Source organism: Cherax quadricarinatus, chromosome 74 (assembly GCF_038502225.1).
Source record: "Cherax quadricarinatus isolate ZL_2023a chromosome 74, ASM3850222v1, whole genome shotgun sequence".
In the NCBI taxonomy this organism is placed as follows: Eukaryota; Metazoa; Arthropoda; class Malacostraca; order Decapoda; family Parastacidae; genus Cherax; species Cherax quadricarinatus.
Genome location: NC_091365.1, coordinates 15,479,442 through 15,501,461, shown reverse-complemented (window position 1 = coordinate 15,501,461; position 22,020 = coordinate 15,479,442). Strand labels below are relative to the sequence as shown.

General features: G+C 41.8%; 1 protein-coding gene across 1 annotated transcript in view; it reads right to left on the bottom strand.

Annotated features, from left to right (window-relative positions):
* Window positions 1-22,020, bottom strand: part of LOC128699290 (Activating transcription factor-2) — a 180,420-nt gene that overhangs the window by 75,022 nt on the left and 83,378 nt on the right. The window contains exon 8 of the mRNA XM_070100800.1: window positions 11,754-11,913. Coding sequence (XP_069956901.1) covers window positions 11,754-11,913 — 160 coding nt within the window. The remainder of the gene's footprint in view (window positions 1-11,753; window positions 11,914-22,020) is intronic.

Below are 22,020 nucleotides of genomic sequence, written 5' to 3'. Positions count from 1 at the left end.
CCTTTTGTAAAACCGTGTCGAGATTCGCTAATCGATTTATGCCTTTCAAGATGGCTGCAAACTGCCTTGGCATTTACTGATTCCATAAATTTTCTCACTATGGAGATTAGGCTTATTGGTCTTTAGTTCAAAGTTAAGGACCTGTCACCTGCTTTGAAAATAGGTACAGGTCAGCCGTCACTAATCAGCAATCAGTAATCCGGTTCCATCAGTAATTCAGCACAAATTTCGCCTAGCATAATTTCAAATTTCAGGCATCACCACACCAACCTGCTGCTACTGTTTGGTTTACCTGGAGTTTACCTGGAGATAGTTCTGGGGGTCAACGCCCCTGCAGCCTGGTCTGTCATTCCAATTTCTTTTAATCCATAGATTGTTATAACTTGCTTACTTTTAGCCCTAGCCATGGTTCCAGTGAATAAAAGAAATGCTTCTCGTTGTGTAAAGCACATACGCTGTACATAGTCTATAAAAGGTAAGGTGGCTTTGAAGCCACTGTCGGCTGCCATGAGCTCAACTCACTCATATAAGCTATGACTGGTAAATTTGGGCTTGCATATGAGAAAATAGGTCTGTGTGGTAAGTGTGCACTATATAAAAAAAAATCCTGCAGCATGCAGTGCATAATGAGAAAAAACTGCAACCGTGGTGTAACACAGCAACCTAGGGGTGGCTAACATAAGTGGCACGCAAAGTAAAAAAAAAATAAAACAAAATAAAAAGTAAAATAACTGAGCTAATTATGTAGAAAAATAGCTTAACATTTTGGCAACACTCTGGTATAAGAATCAGTGTTGTACTATGCTCCAACAAGGAATTATAATCATTTATAACATATATGGTGATGCCGCCACCCATAGCATGAGTGCTTGCATGTCATCAATTTTCAGATTTTTTCATTTATTTCTTTTACTACTCTTTCTAATATAATAATTCATGATCTGGCATCATAACAGAGTGGGTGGAGCTATTGTGGAGTCTGAGAGCCAATCAGGAACCATCTGGGAACATTTGCTTACATCAGCAGGAATTCCCGAGTCTTGTGATGCATAAGAACATAAGAAAGAAGGAACACTGTAGCAGGCCCACTGGCCTATGCGTGGCAGGTCCAATTCTCCCACCAGCTTAAGCCAATGCCTTGACCTAGTCAGGTCAGTCATGTCACTTAAGGGAGGAGAACGGCATCCGACCTAGTAGCACAAGCTAGTCAGGTCCAACTCACACCCACCCACACCCACTCATGTATTTATCCAACCTATTTTTAAAACTACACAGCATCTTAGCTTCTATGCCGGTACTCAGGAGTTTGTTCCACTCATCCACAACTCTATTACCAAACCAGTGCTTTCCTATATCCTTCCTGAATCTGAATTTTTCCAATTTAAAACCATTGCTGTGAGTCCTGTGTATGTTAGATATTTTAACATGCTATTTACATCCCCTTTATTAATTCCTGTTTTCCAATTATACACCTCAATCATATCCCCCCTAATTCTATGCCTTTCTAGAGAGTGCAGATTCAGGGCCCTCAGTCTATCCTTATACGGAAGATTTATGATACATGGGATCAACTTTGTCATCCCCCTTTATACATTTTCCAGTGCACTGATATCCATTCTGTAAGACGGTGACCAGAACCGAGCAGCATAATCTAAATGAGGCCTAACTGAAGATATATAGGTTGAAGAACAACCTGCGGACTTTGGTCCCCGAGCCACTAGTGCACTACCTCCTCGACTGCCCCGCGACGGTGCCACTCCGATGGAGGCACTTCCCAATGGCGCCTGGGGACCCGAACCGAGAAGACACCGCAGCCCGGCTGGTGTACCTGGCCGTCCGTGACCTGGGAACTCTCATCCCCATCATGGCTGCCCACTCACCGCCTCGATGACGACGCCACATACAACGAAGAGTCGCCACGACCTCTCCATCTATTAACTCTCCTACTCTTCCTTCTTTCACTCCCCTACCTCCCCTCCCCCACCACTTAAAAAAAAAAAAAATCCAACGGAGCCTGTACCTGTTTTCTAGGTAAAAGTCTGAACTCGCCTAGAACCCATGCCACACTACCAACAACTTGACGGGGCAACAAGTGCCCGAATACCCTCAACCCTGGCGATGCCTACCAATGAAGCCCAAGTGGACGCCTGCTGATGAAGATGAGAAGCGAGATGACACTCCCCTCCGGGGAGTCGCCGCAAGAGAGAAGAGGTTACCCTCCAGCCAGAGGGCCCAAGAAAGAAGACACAAGAAAGAAGAAGATGAACGACACCCCCAACCGGGGGCCACAGCCGGTCACCATATGGAGAAGACCCGGGCCGGAAGTACCGGCAAACCTCTAATGAATGAATGAATGGACTCTGTTAGCTTTATTGCAAACACTTATGCACTGTTGTCTTGGTTTCAGATTACTGCTAATCAGAATTCCTAAATCCTTTTTGCAATCTGTAATATTAAGATCTACATTATTTAGTTTATATGTGGCAGTATACACAAATAACCCGCACGTAGAAGAGAGGAGGTTACAACGACGTTTTGGTCCGACTTGGACCATTTACAAAGTCACACTAACGAGAAGTGGACGTTAGTGTGACTTTGTAAATGGTCCAAGTCGGACCGAAACGTCGTTGTAAGCTCCTCTCTTCTATGTGCGGGTTATTTATGTATCGTTCCAGTCAAGGTATTGTGCCTTTTTTTGTTATTTATACGTGGCATGGTTATTTTCCTGTCAAACATTTAGAACTTTGCATATGTCTATATTAAATTGCATCTGGCACTTCTCCAGCCACTGCATCAGAGTGCATCCTGGAGTGTTCCAATGTCTTTATTAGAATGAATTGGATGGCCTATTTTGGTGTAATCCGCAAATTTGCTTATGTTGCTATTTATTCTCTCATCTATGCCATTTATGTAGACTGTGAACAAGGGGCCCAACACTGACCCCTGTGGAACACTGCTTGTGACGTGCCCCCATTCTGATTTCACCCCATTTATGCAAAATCTCTGCTGCCTACTTGTCTACCATGCCTCTACCCAGGAAAAAATTTCTCCTTCTGTTGTCAGTGCCTTAAATTTTCTCAACAGCTTCTGATGTAGAACTCTATCAAAAGCCTTACTGAAGTCCATATACACAACATCATATTCAATACCACAATCTACCTCCTAAATACCTTAGTGAAGAAAGTCAGTAAATTCCTAAGACAGGAATGTAAAACCATGCTGAGATTCATTATCAATTTATGCACAAATAACCCGCACATAAAAGTGTGACTGTAAATGGTCCAAGTCGGACCAAAACGTCGTCATAAGCTTCTCTCTTTTATGTGCGGGTTATTTGTGTATCGTTCCAGTCACGGTATTGTGCCTTTTTTTGTTAATCAATTTATGCTTTTCAAGATGGCTATGAATTGCTTCGGCAATTATTGATTCCATAAATTTACCAACTATGGAGGTAAGGCTTACTGGTCTATAGTTCGAAGCTAAGGACCTCTCACCTGCCTTGTAAATAGGTATTACATTTGCCATTTTCCACTTGTCTGGCACAATGCCAGTTTCTAGTGATATATTGAGAAGATTAGCAAAAGGTATGCTAAGTTTCGTTTTACATTCCTTCAAAACCCTTGCAAACAGTTCATCAGGGCCTGAGGATTTGTTAGGTTTTAATTTCTCTGTCTGAGGACCATGTCACTAGTTACCCTAATCATGTGTAGTTTATTATCCTCCTGTTCTACATAATTTATTATTTCTGGAATTTTGCTAGTATCTTCCTGAATATAAACTGAGAGGAAGTAGGTATTGAAAAGCTCACACATTTCCTTAACACTGTCAGTGATCTGACCCGCGTTACTCTTAAGTGGGTCTATCTTGTCCCTAATCTTCGGTTAGTCTTCAAATACCTTGTGACTTTAGCCTCATAATCCTTTTTTTTTTTTTTTTTTTTTTTTTTTTGCAGAGTGGTTAGGTGGTTATCCTAATATCAACACTATGGCTTATTTACCTATCACAACTGATCTAATATGACATAATAAACAATATAAATAAAATAAAAACACTGTAAATACTCCATAATAAATAATATTTGGCATAATACAGAGCGGTCCGACGGAGGTATGAAGTTATCACTAGACGATATGTGATAAAAGTACCATTCTCCTATCCGTCTTAGAGCTTACATTAGAGAAAACATAGTGTAGTACAGGGCTAACTGTGATGTACACTCGTAATGCACCATAAAACTGAAACAAAAAAGCTATTTTCTCAATTTTTTTTTTCTGGTGAGCACTCATTTTCATTGATTATCTCGGAAGTTATTCATTTATATCTTAACATAGTGGCATTAATAATGATAGGAATGCAATGAACTTCACAGACAACATAAAAGAATGATTATTTTACAAACTGATGTTTAAGAGCAAACAAATGATGTCACCATCCAATACGTGTCCAAGTGGCAAGTCTAATATACAGTCACAAATGAGTTGACATTATTTATACAATTATTACAATAACGCAGTAGTCTGCATAACAGTAAATCTTCTATTTTTTGTGTGAATAAAAATTCAAAACGGAAAGCAAAATATAAGAGGGGCTAGATGTGACTAATGAACAGAGAAAATGTTATTTTAGTGCTGGGAATGTCTGCTCCTCTTTACATTCCTCTAGAAGCCTTGTGTACCCTTTGCCTTATTTTTAAAATTATAACACAGCAATTTTTTTAACACGTCGGCCACTTCCCACCGAGGCAGGGTAACCCAAAAAGAAAGACAAAAAAAAAAAAAAGAAGTTCATCATTCATACATAATCACTGTCTTTGCAGATGCACTCAAATACGACAGTTTAGATTCACTCCAAACAGCCAATACCCCAAACCCCTCCTTGAACCCTTAAACTGTCCAAACATAGATTTACGTTTGCACATGTAGTGCTCCAAATGTAGATCTATGTTTTTTTACATAAGAAACAATGTAAAATCGAACGTAAATCTATGTTCAGAACGCTACGCTTGCGAACGTAGATTTACATTTGGACAGTTTAAGGGTTAAAGTGCAGGCATTGTACTTCCCACTTCACAAAGTATTACCCTACTCACACCCCAACAGCTCGTCAGGTCCCAATACCCATTCATCTCCATTCACTCCTGTCTAACACACTCACGCATTCTTGCTGGAAGTCCAAGCCCCTCGCCCACAAAACCTCCTTTACCCCCTCCCTCCAACCTTTCCTAGGACGACCCCTACCCCACCTTCCTTCCACGACAGATTTATACACTCTCCAAGCCATTCTTTGTTCCATCCTCTCTAAATGACCAAACCACCTCAAGAACCCACCTTCAGCCCCCCTGACTAAAACTTTTAGTAACTCCACACCTAATTTCCGCACTATGAATTCTCTGCATAATATTTACACCACACATTGAGTAAGGTTATGAGGATAACAAAAAGATTAGGTGATGAAAGATTGAATATCAGATTGGAGGGAGAGAGTATGGAGGAGGTGAACGTATTCAGATATTTGGGAGTGGACGTGTCAGCAGATGGGTCTATGAAAGATGAGGTGAATCATAGAATTGATGAGGGAAAAAGAGTGAGTGGTGCACTTAGGAGTCTGTGGAGACAAAGAACTTTGTCCTTGGAGGCAAAGAGGGGAATGTATGAGAGTATAGTTTTACCAACGCTCTTATATGGGTGTGAAGCGTGGGTGATGAATGTTGCAGCGAGGAGAAGGCTGGAGGCAGTGGAGATGTCATGTCTGAGGGCAATGTGTGGTGTGAATATAATGCAGAGAATTCGTAGTTTGGAAGTTAGGAGGAGGTGCGGGATTACCAAAACTGTTGTCCAGAGGGCTGAGGAAGGGTTGTTGAGGTGGTTCGGACATGTAGAGAGAATGGAGCGAAACAGAATGACTTCAAGAGTGTATCAGTCTGTAGTGGAAGGAAGGCGGGGTAGGGGTCGGCCTAGGAAGGGTTGGAGGGAGGGGGTAAAGGAGGTTTTGTGTGCGAGGGGCTTGGACTTCCAGCAGGCATGCGTGAGCGTGTTTGATAGGAGTGAATGGAGACAAATGGTTTTTAATACTTGACGTGCTGTTGGAGTGTGAGCAAAGTAACATTTATGAAGGGATTCAGGGAAACCGGCAGGCCGGACTTGAGTCCTGGAGATGGGAAGTACAGTGCCTGCACTCTGAAGGAGGGGTGTTAATGTTGCAGTTTAAAAACTGTAGTGTAAAGCACCCTTCTGGCAAGACAGTGATGGAGTGAATGATGGTGAAAGTTTTTCTTTTTCGGGCCACCCTGCCTTGGTGGGAATCGGCCGGTGTGATAATAAAAAAAGATAATAAAACATTGCCCTTAGATATGACATCTCCACAGCCTCCAACCTCATCCTTGCTGCAACATTTACAACCAATGCTTCACACTCATACAAGTGTTGGTACCACTATACTCTCATATATTCCCTTTTTTGCTTCCATGGATAACGTTTTGTTTCTCCACAGATACCTCAAAGCACCACTCGCTTTTTTTCCTCCATCAGTTCTATGGTTAACCTCATCCTTCATAAACCCATCTGCTGACAAGTCAACTCCCAAATATCTGAACACATTCACTTTTTCCATACTCCTTCCCTTCAATGTGATACCCAATTTTTCTTTATTTAAATCATTTGATACCCTCATCACCTTAGTCTTATTTATGTTCACTTTCAACTTTCTACCTTTACACACCCTCCCAAACTCATCCACTAACCTTTGCAATTTTTTTTTAGAATCTCCCAAAAGCACAGTATCATTAGCAAAAAGTAATTGTGTTAACTCCCATTTTGTATTTCCCCTTATTCTTTCAATAAACTGGCCATATCCCACCAAGGCATGGTAGCCTGAAAGGAAAAATGTAAGTTTCTTCTTTTAAATTTAGCGATATATACAAGAGAAGGGATTACTAGCCTCTTGCTCATGGGATTTTAGTCACCTCTTACGCATGGATTACGGAGGAAGAATTCTAGTCCACTTCCCCATGGAGATAAAAGGAAATAAACAAGAACAAGAATTAGTAAGAAAATAGAAGAACCCAGAGGGGTGTGTATAATATGCTTGTATATGCATGTGTAGTGTGACCTAAGTGTAAGTAGAAGTAGTAAGACGTACCTGAAATCTTGCATGTTTACGAGACAGAAAAAAAGACTCTAGCAATCCTATTATTTATTTTTTTTATTATCACACTGGCCGATTCTCACCAAGGCAGGGTGGCCCGAAAAAGAAAAACTTTCACCATCATTCACTCCATCACTGTCTTGCCAGAAGGGTGCTTTACACTACAGTTTTTAAACTGCAACATTAACACCCCTCCTTCAGAGTGCAGGCACTGTACTTCCCATCTCCAGGACTCAAGTCCGGCCTGCCGGTTTCCCTGAACCCCTTCATAAATGTTACTTTGCTCACACTCCAACAGCACGTCAAGTATTAAAATCCATTTGTCTCCATTCACTCCTATCAAACACACTCACGTATGCCTGCTGTAAGTCCAAGCCCCTCGCACACAAAACCTCCTTTACCCCCTCCCTCCAACCTTTCCTAGGCCGACCCCTACCCCGCCTTCCTTCCACTACAGACTGATACACTCTTGAAGTCATTCTGTTTTGCTCCATTCTCTCTACATGTCCAAACCACCTCAACAACCCTTCCTCAGCCCTCTGGACAACAGTTTTGGTAATCCCACACCTCCTCCTAACTTCCAAACTACGAATTCTCTGCATTATAGTCACACCACACATTGCCCTCAGACATGACATCTCCACTGCCTCCAGCCTTCTCCTCGCTGCAACATTCATCTTCACAATACCTCTAACTCTCCATTTAATAACTCTCCTCTCCTATTTTTAACTGACAAATCCATTCGTTCTCTAGGCTTCCTTAACTTGTTAATCTCACTCCAAAACTTTTTCTTATTTTCAACAAAATTTGTTGATAACATCTCACCCACTCTCTCATTTGCTCTCTTTTTACATTGCTTCACCACTCTCTTAACCTCTCTCTTTTTCTCCATATACTCTTCCCTCCTTGCATCACTTCTACTTTGTAAAAACTTCTCACATGCTAACTTTTTCTCCCTTACTACTCTCTTTACATCATCATTCCACCAATTACTCCTCTTCCCTCCCGCACCCACCTTCCTGTAACCACAAACTTCTGCTGAACTCTCCAACACTACATTTTTAAACCTACCCCATACCTCTTCGACCCCATTGCCTATGCTCTCATTAGCCCATCTATCCTCCAATAGCTGTTTATATCTTACCCTAACTGCCTCCTCTTTTAGCTTATAAACCTTCACCTCTCTCTTCCCTGATGCTTCTATTCTCCTTGTATCCCATCTACCTTTTACTCTCAGTGTAGCTACAACTAGAAAGTGATCTGATATATCTGTGGCCCCTCTATAAACATGTACATCCTGAAGTCTACTCAACAGTCTTTTATCTACCAATACATAATCCAACAAACTACTGTCATTTCGCCCTACATTATATCTTGTATACTTATCCTCTTTTTCTTAAAATATGTATTACCTATAACTAAACCCCTTTCTATACAAAGGTCAATCAAAGGGCTCCCATTTTCATTTACACCTGGCACCCCAAACTTACCTACCACACCTTCTCTAAAAGTTTCTCCTACTTTAGCATTCAGGTCCCCTACCACAATTACTCTCTCTCTCTCCTCTACATTCCTCTCTTCTCCAGGTGCATACACGCTTATTATGACCCACTTTTCGCATCCAACCTTTACTTTAATCCACATAATTCTTGAATTTACACATTCATATTCTCTTTTCTCCTTCCATAACTGATCCTTCAACATTACTGCTACCCCTTCCTTTGCTCTAACTCTCTCAGATACTCCAGATTTAATCCCATTTATTTCCCCCCACCGAAACTCCCCTACCCCCTTCAGCTTTGCTTCGCGTAGGGCCAGGACATCCAACTTCTTTTCATTCGTAACATCAGCAATCATCTGTTTCTTGTCATCCGCACTACATCCACGAACATTCAAGCATCCCAGTTTTATAAAGTTTTTCTTCTTCTCTTTTTTATTAAATGTCTACAGGAGAAGGGGTTACTAGCCCATTGCTCCCAGCATTTTAGTTGCCTCATACGACGCGCATGGCTTACGGAGGAAAGATTCTTTTCCACTTCCCCATGGACAATAGAAGAAATAAAGAAGAACAAGAGCTATTTAGAAAAAGGAGAAAAACCTAGATGTATGTATATATATATATATGCATGTGCGTGTCTGTGAAGTGTGACCAAAGTGTAAGTAGGAGTAGCAAGATATCCCTGTTATCTAGCGTGTTTATGAGACAGAAAAAGAAACCAGCAATCCTACCATCATGCAAAACAGTTACAGGTTTCTGTTTCACAGTCATCTGGCAGGATGGTAGTACTTCCCTGGGTGGTTGCTGTCTACCAACCTATGTAAAACAAATAAAGGCTTCTATTTTACACTCACCTAGCAGGACGACAGTACCTCCCTGGTTGACTGCTGTCTACTAACCTACTACCTATGATTTTGTATTTGACTTCCCATAATTTAATCCCACCCCTCTCCCCAACACCCTAGCATTTACTTCTTTTACAACCTCATCTATTTATTTATTTACTTATTTATTTTTATTTGGACGTGATACATAGTTGTGTTAAACAATTATGGTGATATTACACATCCCTGTCCAAGACATACTTCTATTGAGAAATAATCTCCCTCTCTCCTACACACCCTAACCTGAGCCTCATTATCCTCATAAAAACTCTTTACAGCATTTGGTAACTTACTACCTATTCCATACACTTGCAACATCTGCCACATTGCTCCCCTATCCACCCTATCATATACCTTTTCTAAATAAATAAATGCAATGAAAACTTCCATACCTTTATCTAAATGCTATTCACATATGCTTCAATGTAAACACTTGATGTATACATCCCTTACCCATAGCAATATCATAAAAAAATGCCTCTACTAAATCAAGCAACCATACAAACAATAAATCCCTTCTCAAACAGATCTAATGTTATGTATATCTATACCACAAATTTACTGGTCAAATTTAAACATAATTAACCGTTAACCCCTTAAATGTCCAAACATAGATCTACATTCCTACCACTAGCACTCCAAACAAAGATCTATGTTTTATTTTTTCTGACTCCAAATTTGGCACAATTGGCCTGAGATGCCTGGTCAGCACAAAATGGGTCTTAACACTCGGTGTGCACAGTATTAAAAATATCTGGGACCACTTAGTACCTTGTGGGAGCACCAGCTCAATTGAGCGCAAGCTAGAGCAAACAGCGCGGCAAACACCAAGGATTGGTTATGTAATGTAGTAATAACACTCCCCTTTTAGGAGGAAAGTGATGTTGACCCTGAGTTTAGTGGCTTTGAGGTGGCTGTGGCCACAAGTGGTCACAGAAATATAAAAACCTCGATAATAACCCATTTGCAACATTTGTGCAACATCCTTTCAATTTTGGTACTGCTGGTAGTGTCATCCTACCAGAATGTCTTATAACCTATGCCCTAAGTAAAAAGAAACAATTCTGGAACATGTAATGTGTGTTCAGCAGGCCGACTGGCCGGCAGCTGGCTAGCTGGGTGGCTGGCTGATTGGCTGTCTCTGCCTCCTTCTGTCTATCTGTCTCTATCTATCTCTTTCTGTCTATCTCTATCTTTGTCTCTATATCACAGGTACACATAAATAAAATTATACATAGTGTAAATTACCTAGGATAACCCAACAAATCCAGACAAAGTGCTATACTGTGCTTGTAGATATAAGGCATAATAAGCATGACTGGCAAGTAATACGCATTTTCACTTGTTCAGGAACCAGGCATGACTACTGTGCATCATGACTATCTCTGTCTCTATCTCTCTGTCTATCTCCACCTCTATCTCTTTATCTCTGTCTCTACCTCTTTCTCTGTCTCTCTCTATGTCTGTCTCTATCTCACAGTTACACATTAATGTTACCTGTCAGTGTGTGACTATTTAAGTATAATTTCAGTACAGTACCTAATATTAGTGTCAGAACAAAGATTAGCTACGAAATAACAAGAACTACTATAAATTGTAATTATCAGAATATAAAAATTATATAAAATAATATAAAAACAACAAAAAAAGGTATATAGGCAACACTTCTGCAAGCAGCAAAACTCCACACTGCTGTTAGGTGAGCATCCAGCGCCAACTTTGCAGTCTTATATCTTGGTAAGTACTGTTCCTAAATTTTTTTTCGGTCTTACTGCACACAGAAAATTACCCTCTTTAATTTAAAAAAAAAAATTCTTTTCAAAATATTTGGAGTGCTGGGCAAGAGAACATAGATCTACATTTGGACATTTAACAGGATAAATAAGGGGGCTAAACAAAAAAGAATAAGCGAGATATAATGAAAGGGACCAAGTTCTGAAAAAGCATGTACCCTGAACAATGGGGTAGGAATGCCGAAGTTCAGAGGGATTGCATTGTCATGCATGTGCAGTGGTGCACTCTTGTAAAGACAACTAGGGAATGAATGATACTGAATGTGTTTCTATTAAAGGTCTAATGGTGAGAAACAACCGATGCATTAAAACTTTTTAACTTTTGAAAGAGTAAATGAAGATGAAATCAAAATTAGTGACGTACAATTCTGTGCATAGTACTATTGGCCTAAACACATTGGATAATGCCCCTTTAGGAGGAATACAAGTTCATACCATTTTTGCAAGTGACTGTTGAGGTGATCGGTTCTCTAACAAATGAAGTGGTGAACCTGCAGTAGTTGGAACTGTGACACTGGTAGTTCCATTTGAATTGGATGAAGACACAACAGGAGTTGCAGGAATTTCAACTGGGATTGCTTGACCATTAGGTAATCTGAAAGAGTTAGAAACTTTGACTGCTGTATATTTTAAAAAATGCCAGTTCACATAAAACTAGTCCATATGCACAAATTTTTAAGGGCTCATATTATTATTATTATTATTATTATTATTATTATTATTATTATTTTTTTATTATTATCACACTGGCCGATTCCCACCAAGGCAGGGTGGCCCGAAAAAGAAAAACTTTCACCATCATTCACTCCATCACTGTCTTGCCAGAAGGGTGCTTTACACTACAGTTTTTAAACTGCAACATTAACACCCCTCCTTCAGAGTGCAGGCACTGTACTTCCCATCTCCAGGACTCAAGTCCGGCCTGCCGGTTTCCCTGAATCCCTTCATAAATGTTACTTTGCTCACACTCCAACAGCACGTCAAGTATTAAAAACCATTTGTCTCCATTCACTCCTATCAAACACGCTCACGCATGCCTGCTGGAAGTCCAAGCCCCTCGCACACAAAACCTCCTTTACCCCCTCCCTCCAACTCTTCCTAGGCCGACCCCTACCCCGCCTTCCTTCCACTACAGACTGATACACTCTTGAAGTCATTCTGTTTCGCTCCATTCTCTCTACATGTCCGAACCACCTCAACAACCCTTCCTCAGCCCTCTGGACAACAGTTTTGGTAATCCCGCACCTCCTCCTAACTTCCAAACTACGAATTCTCTGCATTATATTCACACCACACATTGCCCTCAGACATGACATCTCCACTGCCTCCAGTCTTCTCCTCGCTGCAACATTCATCACCCACGCTTCACACCCATATAAGAGCGTTGGTAAAACTATACTCTCATACATTCCCCTCTTTGCCTCCAAGGACAAAGTTCTTTGTCTCCACAGACTCCTAAGTGCACCACTCACTCTTTTTCCCTCATCAATTCTATGATTCACCTCATCTTTCATAGACCCATCCGCTGATACGTCCACTCCCAAATATCTGAATACATTCACCTCCTCCATACTCTCTCCCTCCAATCTGATATTCAATCTTTCATCACCTAATCTTTTTGTTATCCTCATAACCTTACTCTTTCCTGTATTCACCTTTAATTTTCTTCTTTTGCACACCCTACCAAATTCATCCACCAATCTCTGCAGCTTCTCTTCAGAATCTCCCAAGAGCACAGTGTCATCAGCAAAGAGCAGCTGTGACAACTCCCACTTTGTGTGTGATTCTTTATCTTTTAACTCCACGCCTCTTGCCAAGACCCTCGCATTTACTTCTCTTACAACCCCATCTATAAATATATTAAACAACCACGGTGACATCACACATCCTTGTCTAAGGCCTACTTTTACTGGGAAAAAATTTCCCTCTTTCCTACATACTCTATGATTCTTTTATTTTAACAAGTTGGCCGTCTCCTACCAAGGCAGGGTGACCCAAGAAGAAAATACTTTCATCATCATTCAACACTTTCACCTCACTCATACATAATCACTGTTTTTGCAGAGGTGCCCAGAACACAACAGTTTAGAAGCATATACATATAAAGATACACAACATATCCCTCCAAACTGCCAATATCCCAAACCCCTCCTAGAAAATGCAGGCACTGTACTTCCCATTTCCAGTACTCAAGTCCAACTATATAAAAATATCCGGTTTCCCTGAATCCCTTCACAAAATATTACCCTGCTCACACTCCAACAGCTCATCGGGTCCCAAATACCATCTGTCTCCATTTACTCCTATCTAACACGATCACGCATGCTTGCTGGAAGTCCAAGCCCCTCGCCCACAAAACCTCCTTCACCCCCTCCCTCCAACCTTTCTGATGACGACCCCTACCCCACCTTCCTTCCCCTACAGATTTATACGCTCTCCATGTCATTCTACTTTGATCCATTCTCCCTAAATGACCAAACCACCTCAACAACCCCTCTTCAACCCTCTGACTAATACTTTTATTAACTCCACACCTCCTAATTTCCATACTCCGAATTCTCTGCATAATACTTACACCACACATTGCCCTTAGACAGGACATCTCCACTGCCTCCTCGCTGCAGCAGTTACAACCCAGGCTTCACACCCATATAAGAGTGTTGATACCCCTATAGTTTCATACATTCCCTTCCTTGCCTCTATAATGTTTTTTGTTTCCACATATACCTCAATGCACCACTCACCTTTTTTCCTTCATCAATTCTATGGTTAACCTCATCCATCATATATCCATCTGCTGACACATCAACTCCCAAATATCTGACAACATTCACTTCTTCCATACTCCTCCTCTCCAATTTGATATCCAATTGTTCTTTATCTGAATCATTTGATACCCTCATCACCTTACTCTTTTCTATGTTCATTTTCAACTTTCTACCTTTACACACTCTCCCAAACTCGTCCACTAACCTTTGCAACTTTTCTTTAGAATCTCCCATAAGCACAGTATCATCAGCAAAAAGTAACTGTGTCAATTCCCATTTTGTATTTGATTCCCCATAATTTAATCCCACTCCTCTCCCCAACACCCTAGCATCTACTTCTTTTACAACCCTATCTATAAATACAGTGGTACAGTGGACCCCCGCATACCGTTGGCATCACATAACGATTAATCCGCATACCGCTTGCTTTAATCGCAAAAATTTTGCCTCACATACCGCTTAAAAACCCGCTCACCGCTGTTCGTCCGAGACGCGTCCAATGTGCGCCCTCAGCCAGCCTCACATGTGCCGCCCGTGCCATTGTTTACCAGCCAGCCTCCGCGGTAACATCCAAGCATACAATCGGAACATTTCGTATTATTACATTGTTTTCGGTGCTTTATCTGGAAAATAAGTGACCATGGGCCCCAAGAAAGCTTCTAGTGCCAACCCTACAGCAATAAGGGTGAGAATTCCAATAGAGATGAAGAAAGAGATCATTGATAAGTATGAAAGTGGAGTGCGTATCGCCGACCTGGCCAGGTTGTACAAGAAACCCCAATCAACCATCGCTACTATTGTGAGCACCAGAAAGGCAATCAAGGAAGCTGTTCTTGCCAAAGGTTTAACTGTGTTTTCGAAACAAAGATCGCAAGTGATGGAAGATGTTGAGAGACTCTTATTGGTGTGGATAAATGAAAAACAGCTAGCAGGAGATAGCGTCTCTCAAGCAATCATAAGCGAAAAGGCTAGGAAGTTGCATGAGGATTTAATTAAAAAAATGCCTGCAACTAGTGATGATGTGAGTGAATTTAAGGCCAGCAAAGGTTGGTTTGAGAGATTTAAGAAGCGTAGTGGCATACATAGTGTGATAAGGCATGGTGAGGCTGCCAGTTCGGACCACAAAGCAGCTGAAAAATATGTGCAGGAATTCAAGAAGTACATAGACAGTGAAGGACTGAAACCTGAACAAGTGTTTAATTGTGATGAAACAGGCCTGTTTTGGAAGAAAATGCCAAGCAGGACCTACATTACTCAGGAGGAAAAGGCACTCCCAGGACATAAGCCTATGAAAGACAGGCTTACTTTGTTGATGTGTTCCAATGCTACTGGTGATTGCAAAGTGAAGCCTTTATTAGTGTATCACTCTGAAACTCCCAGACCGTTCAGGCAACAGAATGTCCTCAAGGAGAATTTGTGTGTGCTGTGGAGGGCAAACAGTAAGGCATGGGTCACTAGGGACTTTTTCTATGACTGGTTACACCATGCATTTGCCCCCAATGTGAAAGATTACCTAACTGAAAAGAAATTAGAACTTAAGTGCCTCCTGGTGTTAGACAATGCCCCTGGTCATCCTACAGACGTGGCAGAGCGACTTTATGGGGACATGAAATTCATTAAGGTGAAGTTTTTGCCTCCTAATACCACTCCTCTCCTGCAGCCCATGGACCAGCAGGTTATTGCAAACTTCAAAAAACTGTACACAAAAGCTCTGTTTGAAAGGTGCTTTGTAGTGACCTCAGAAACTCAACTGACTCTAAGAGAGTTTTGGAGAGAGCACTTTAATATCCTCAATTGTGTAAACCTTATAGGTAAGGCTTGGGAGGGAGTGACTAAGAAGACCTTGAACTCTGCTTGGAAGAAACTGTGGCCAGAATGTGTAGACAAAAGGGATTTTGAAAGGTTGAGGCTAACCCTGAGAGGATTATGCCAGTTGAGGAATCCATTGTGGCATTGGGAAAGTCCTTGGGGTTGGAGGTTAGTGGGGAGGATGTGGAAGAGTTGGTGGAGGAGGACAATGAAGAACTAACCACTGATGAGCTGATAGATCAACTTCAACAGCAAGAGGCCAGACCTGAGGAAACTGGTTCAGAGGAGGGGAGAGAGAAATTGAAGAAGTTGCCTACTACAAAGATTAAGGAAATCTGTGCAAAGTGGCTTGAAGTGCAAACCTTCATGGATGAAAATCACCCTCACACAGCTATTGCAAGCCGTGTTGGCAACCTGTACACTGACAATGTTGTGAAACACTTTAGGGAAGTCATAAAGGAACGAGAGGTACAGGCCACTATGGACAGATATGTTGTGCGACAGAAGTCCAGTGACTCTGAAGCTGGTCCTAGTGGCATTAAAAGAAGGGAAGTAACCCCAGAAAAGGACTCGACACCTCAAGTCTTAATGGAAGGGGATTCCCCTTCTAAACACTAACACTCTCTCTCCCCTCCTCCCATCCCATCAATCATCAATAAAAGTAAGTGTCATGTAAGTGTGCATGCCTTTTTCAGTTTGTGTGTATTAAAATTAACATTTCATGTGGTAAAAAAAAAAAATTTCATACTTTTGGGTGTCTTGCACGGATTAATTTGATTTCCATTATTTCTTATGGGGAAAATTCATTCGCATACCGATTATTTCGCATACCAATGAGCCCTCTTGCACGGATTAAAATCGGTATGCGGGGGTCCACTGTATTTCCTTTTAGTCGCCTCATACAACACGCATGGCTTACGGAGGAAGAATTCTGTTCCAATTCCCCATGGAGATAAGAGGAAGTAAACAAGAACAAGAACTAGAAAGAAAATAGAAGAAAACCCAGAGGGGTGTGTATATATATGCCTGTACATGTATGTGTAGTGTGACCTAGGTAAGTAGAAGTAGCAAGATGTACCTGAAATCTTGCATGTTTAAGAGACAGAAAAAAGACACCAGCAATCGTTCCATCATGTAAAACAATTACAGGATTCTGTTTTACACTCACTTGGCAGGACGGTAGTACCTCCCTGGGCGGTTGCTGTCTACCAACTTACTACCTACACTTTCATACATTTCTTTCTTTCTTTCAACACACCGGCCGTATCCCACCGAGGCAGGGTAGCCCAAAAGGAAAAACTAATGTTTATCCTTTTACATTTAGTAATATATACAGGAGAAGGGGTTGCTAGCCCCTTGCTCTTGGCATTTTAGTCGTCTCTTACAACACGCATGGCTTACGGAGGAAGAATTCTGTTCCAATTCCCCATGGAGATAAGAGGAAATAAACAAGAACAAGAACTAGAAAGATAATAGAAGAAAACCCAGAGGGGTGTGTATATATATGCTTGTACACGTATGTGTAGTGTGACCTAAGTGTAAGTAGAAGTAGCAAGACGTACCTGAAATCTTGCATGTTCATGAGACAGAAAAAAGGACGCCAGCAATCCTACCATCATGTAAAACAATTCAAGGTTTTCGTTTTACACTCACTTGGCAGGATGGTAGTACCTCCCTGGGCGGTTGCTGTCTACCAACCTACTACCTACACTTTCATACATTTATTAAACAAAAATACCAACCAGTCCAACAATATAACCCCCCATGCTTTTAACATTTCTGTCATGATCCCGTCAGTTCCAGCTGCTTTACCCCCTTTCATTCTACATAATGCCTAACACACCTCCCCCACACTCACATCCTGCTCTTCTTCACTTCTGTACCTGGCCAGTGCATGAAATCACCGCCTCCCTTTATTCGTCGACCTTTAAAAGTTCCTCAAAATATTCCCGCCATCTACCCAATACCTCCATCTCCTAACTCCCCTACTCTGATTTTAACTGACAAATCCATTCGTTCCCTAGGCTTTTCTTAACTTATTTATCTCACTCCAAAATTTTTTCACATTTTCATCAATATTTCTTGATAGTGCCTCTCCCACTCTATCATCTGCTTTCCTTTTACACTCTCTCACCACTCTCTTCACCTTTCTTTTACTCGCCATATACTCTGCTGTTCTTATAACATTTCTGCTTTGTAAAAACCTCTCATAAGCTACCTTTTTCTCTTTTATCACACCCTTTACTTCATCATCCCACGAATCACTCCTCTTTCTTCCTGCCCCCACCCTCCTATAACCACAAACTCATACTTGTACCAGCCCACTTTTCTGCCAATAGTTGCTTATATCTTACCCAAACTTCTTCCTCCCTTAGTTTATGCACTTTCACCTCTCTCTTCCTTGTTGTTGCCATTTTCCTTTTGTCCCATCTACCACTTACTCTAACTGTAGCTACAACTAAATAATGATCCAATATATCAGTTGCCCCTCTATAAACATGTACATCCTGAAGCCTACCCATCAATTTTTTATCCACCAATATATAATCTAACAAACTATTTTCATTACATGCTATATCATACCTTGTATATTTATTTTTCCTCTTTTTCGTAAAATATGTATTATTTATTACCAAACCTCATTCTACACATAGTTGAATTAAAGGCTCCCCATTTCCATTTACCCATGGCACCCCAAATTTACCAACTACTCCCTCCACAACATTTTTACCCACTTTAGCATTGAAACCCCCAACCACAAGTACTCTCACACTTGGTTCAAAACTCCCGACACACTCACTCGACAATTCCCAAAACCTGTCTCTTTTCACTTCTCTCTTCTCCAGGTGCATACACGCTTACTATAACCCACTTTTCACATCCAACCTTAATTTTACTCCACATAATCCTTCAATTAATACATTTATACTCCCTCTTTTCCTGCCACGGCTTATCCTTCAACATCATTGCTACTCCTTCTTTAGCTCTAACTCTACTTGAAACCCCTGACCTAATCCCATTTACTTCTCTCCACTGAAATTCTCCTACCTCCTTCAGCTTTGTTTCACTTAAAGCCAGGACATCAAGTTCTTCTCATTCATAGCATCCACAATCATCTCTTTCTTATCATTCGCACAATATCCACGCACATTCAGACATCCCACTTTGACAATTTTCTTCTTCTTATTCTTTTTAGTAATTATTACAGGAAAAGGGGTTACTAGCCCATTGTTCCCGGCATTTTAGTTGACTTTTACAACATGCATGGATTACGGAGGAAAGATTCTTATTCCACTTCCCCATGGATATAAAAGGAAAAGTAATAAAACCAAGAACTACTAAGAATAAAATCAAAGAAAACTCAGATGAGTGTATATAAATAAACATGTACATGTATGTGTAGTGTGACCTAAGTGTAAGTAGAAGTAGCAAGACGTACCTGTATTCTTGCATATTTATGAGACAGACAAAAAAAAAATATCATTTAATATTATTTAAATATACAGTGGAACCTTGACTTACGAGGGTCCCAACATACAAGCTTTTTAAGATACGAGCTCTCCCTGGGTTGATTTTTTGCTCTGAGTTACGAGCCAACTCCCCCTGCTTCCCCATCAACGCAAAACCTGGACACCTCGCTTGTTTATCTATGATTTCATGCTTTCATTCCACGGAAATCAACCAGTATGGGCCTAACATACACAGTGTACAGTGTCTTGAACGATTCCTTATTAAGGTATCGGAACCCTATTCTCAGGTTTGTCAGACGCCCATATGCTGCAGCAGTTATTTGGTTGATGTGTGCCTCCGGTGACGTGCTCGGTGTTATGGTCACCCCAAGGTCTTTCTCCCTGAGTGAGGTCTGTAGTCTTTGTCCACCTAGCTTATACTCTGTCTGCGGTCTTCTTTGCCCCTCCCCAATCTTCATGACTTTGCATTTGGCAGGGTTGAATTCGAGAAGCCAGTTTCTGGACCACATGTCCAGCCTGTCCAGGTCTCTTTGCAGTCCTGCCTCATCCTCATCCAATTTAATTCTTCTCGTCAGCTTCACATCATCTGCGAATAGGGACACTTCAGAGTCTATTCCTTCCATCATGTCGTTCGCATATATCAAAAATAGCACTGGTCCTAGAACTGACCCCTGTGGGACCCTGCTCGCCACAGGTGCCCACTGTGATACCTCTTCACGTACCATGACTCGTTGTTGCCTCCCTGTCAGGTATTCCCTTATCCATTGCAGTGCCCTCCCTGTTATATGTGCCTGATCCTCCAGCTTCTGCACTAATCGCTTGTGGGGAACTGTGTCAAAGGCCTTCCTGCAGTCTAGGAAAATGCAATCAACCCACCCCTCTCTCTCGTGTCTTACTTCTGTTACCTTGTCATATGTGTGTGTGTGTGTACTCACCTAGTTGTACTCACCTAATTGTGGTTGCAGGGCTCGAGACTCAGCTCCTGGCCCCGCCTCTTCACTGATCGCTACTGGGTCCTCTCTCTCTCTACTTCCTGAGCTTTGTCATACCTCTTCTTAAAACTATGTATGGTTCCTGCCTCCACTACTTCACTTGCTAGGCTATTCCACTTGCTGACAACTCTATGACTGAAGAAATACTTCCTAACGTCCCTGTGACTCGTCTGAGTCTTCAGCTTCCAGTTGTGACCCCTTGTCCCTGTGTCCCCTCTCTGGAACATCCTATCTCTGTCCACCTTGTCTATTCCCCGCAGTATCTTGTATGTCGTTATCATGTCTCCCCTGACCCTTCTGTCCTCCAGTGTCGTCAGTCCGATTTCCCTTAACCTTTCCTCGTACGACATTCCCTTGAGCTCTGGGACTAGCCTTGTTGCAAACCTTTGTACTTTCTCTAACTTCTTGACGTGCTTGACCAGGTGTGGGTTCCAGACTGGTGCTGCATACTCCAGTATGGGCCTAACATACACAGTGTACAGTGTCTTGAACGATTCCTTATTAAGGTATCGGAACGCTATTCTCAGGTTTGCCAGGCGCCCGTATGCTGCAGCAGTTATTTGGTTGATGTGTGCCTCCGGTGATGTGCTCGGTGTTATGGTCACCCCAAGGTCTTTCTCCCTGAGTGAGGTCTGTAGTCTTTGTCCACCTAGCCTATACTCTGTCTGCGGTCTTCTTTGCCCCTCCCCAATCTTCATGACTTTGCATTTGGCTGGATTGAATTCGAGAAGCCAGTTACTGGACCACATGTCCAGCCTGTCCAGGTCTCTTTGCAGTCCTGCCTCATCCTCGTCCGATTTAATTCTTCTCATCAACTTCACATCATCTGCGAACAGGGACACTTCAGAGTCTATTCCTTCCATCATGTCGTTCACATATATCAAAAATAGCACTGGTCCTAGAACTGACCCCTGTGGGACCCCGCTCGTAACAGGCGCCCACTGTGATACCTCTTCACGTACCATGACTCGTTGCTGCCTCCCTGTCAGGTATTCCCTGATCCATTGCAGTGCCCTCCCTTTTACATACGCCTGATCCTCCAGCTTCTGCACTAATCTCTTGTGGGGAACTGTGTCAAAGGCCTTCCTGCAGTCTAGGAAAACACAATCTACCCACCCCTCTCTCTCGTGTCTTACTTCTGTTACCTTGTCATAAAACTCCAGGAGGTTTGTGATACTGGATTTGCCTTCCATGAACCCATGCTGGTTTTCATTTATAATCTTGTTCCTTTCCAGGTGTTCGACCACTCTCCTCCTGATAATCTTCTCCATGACTTTGCACACAATACATGTCAGAGACACAGGTCTGTAGTTTAGTGCCTCGTTTCTGTTTCCTTTCTTAAATATGGGGACTACATTAGCTGTCTTCCATTTCTCAGGTAGTTGCCCAGTTTCAAGGGATGTGTTGAAGATTGTGGTTAGAGGCACGCACAGCATCTCTGCTCCTTCTCTAAGGACCCATGGGGAGATGTTGTCCGGTCCCATCGCCTTTGAGGTGTCAAGGTCACTTAAGAGCTTCTTCACCTCCTCCTCAGTTGTTCGTATGTCATCCAACACTTGTTGGTATATTCCCTCTTGATGTTCCCTTCTGTGCTGTCTTCCCACAGCCCTTCCTGTCTCTACTGTAAAAACTTCCTTAAATCTCCTGTTCAGCTCCTCACATA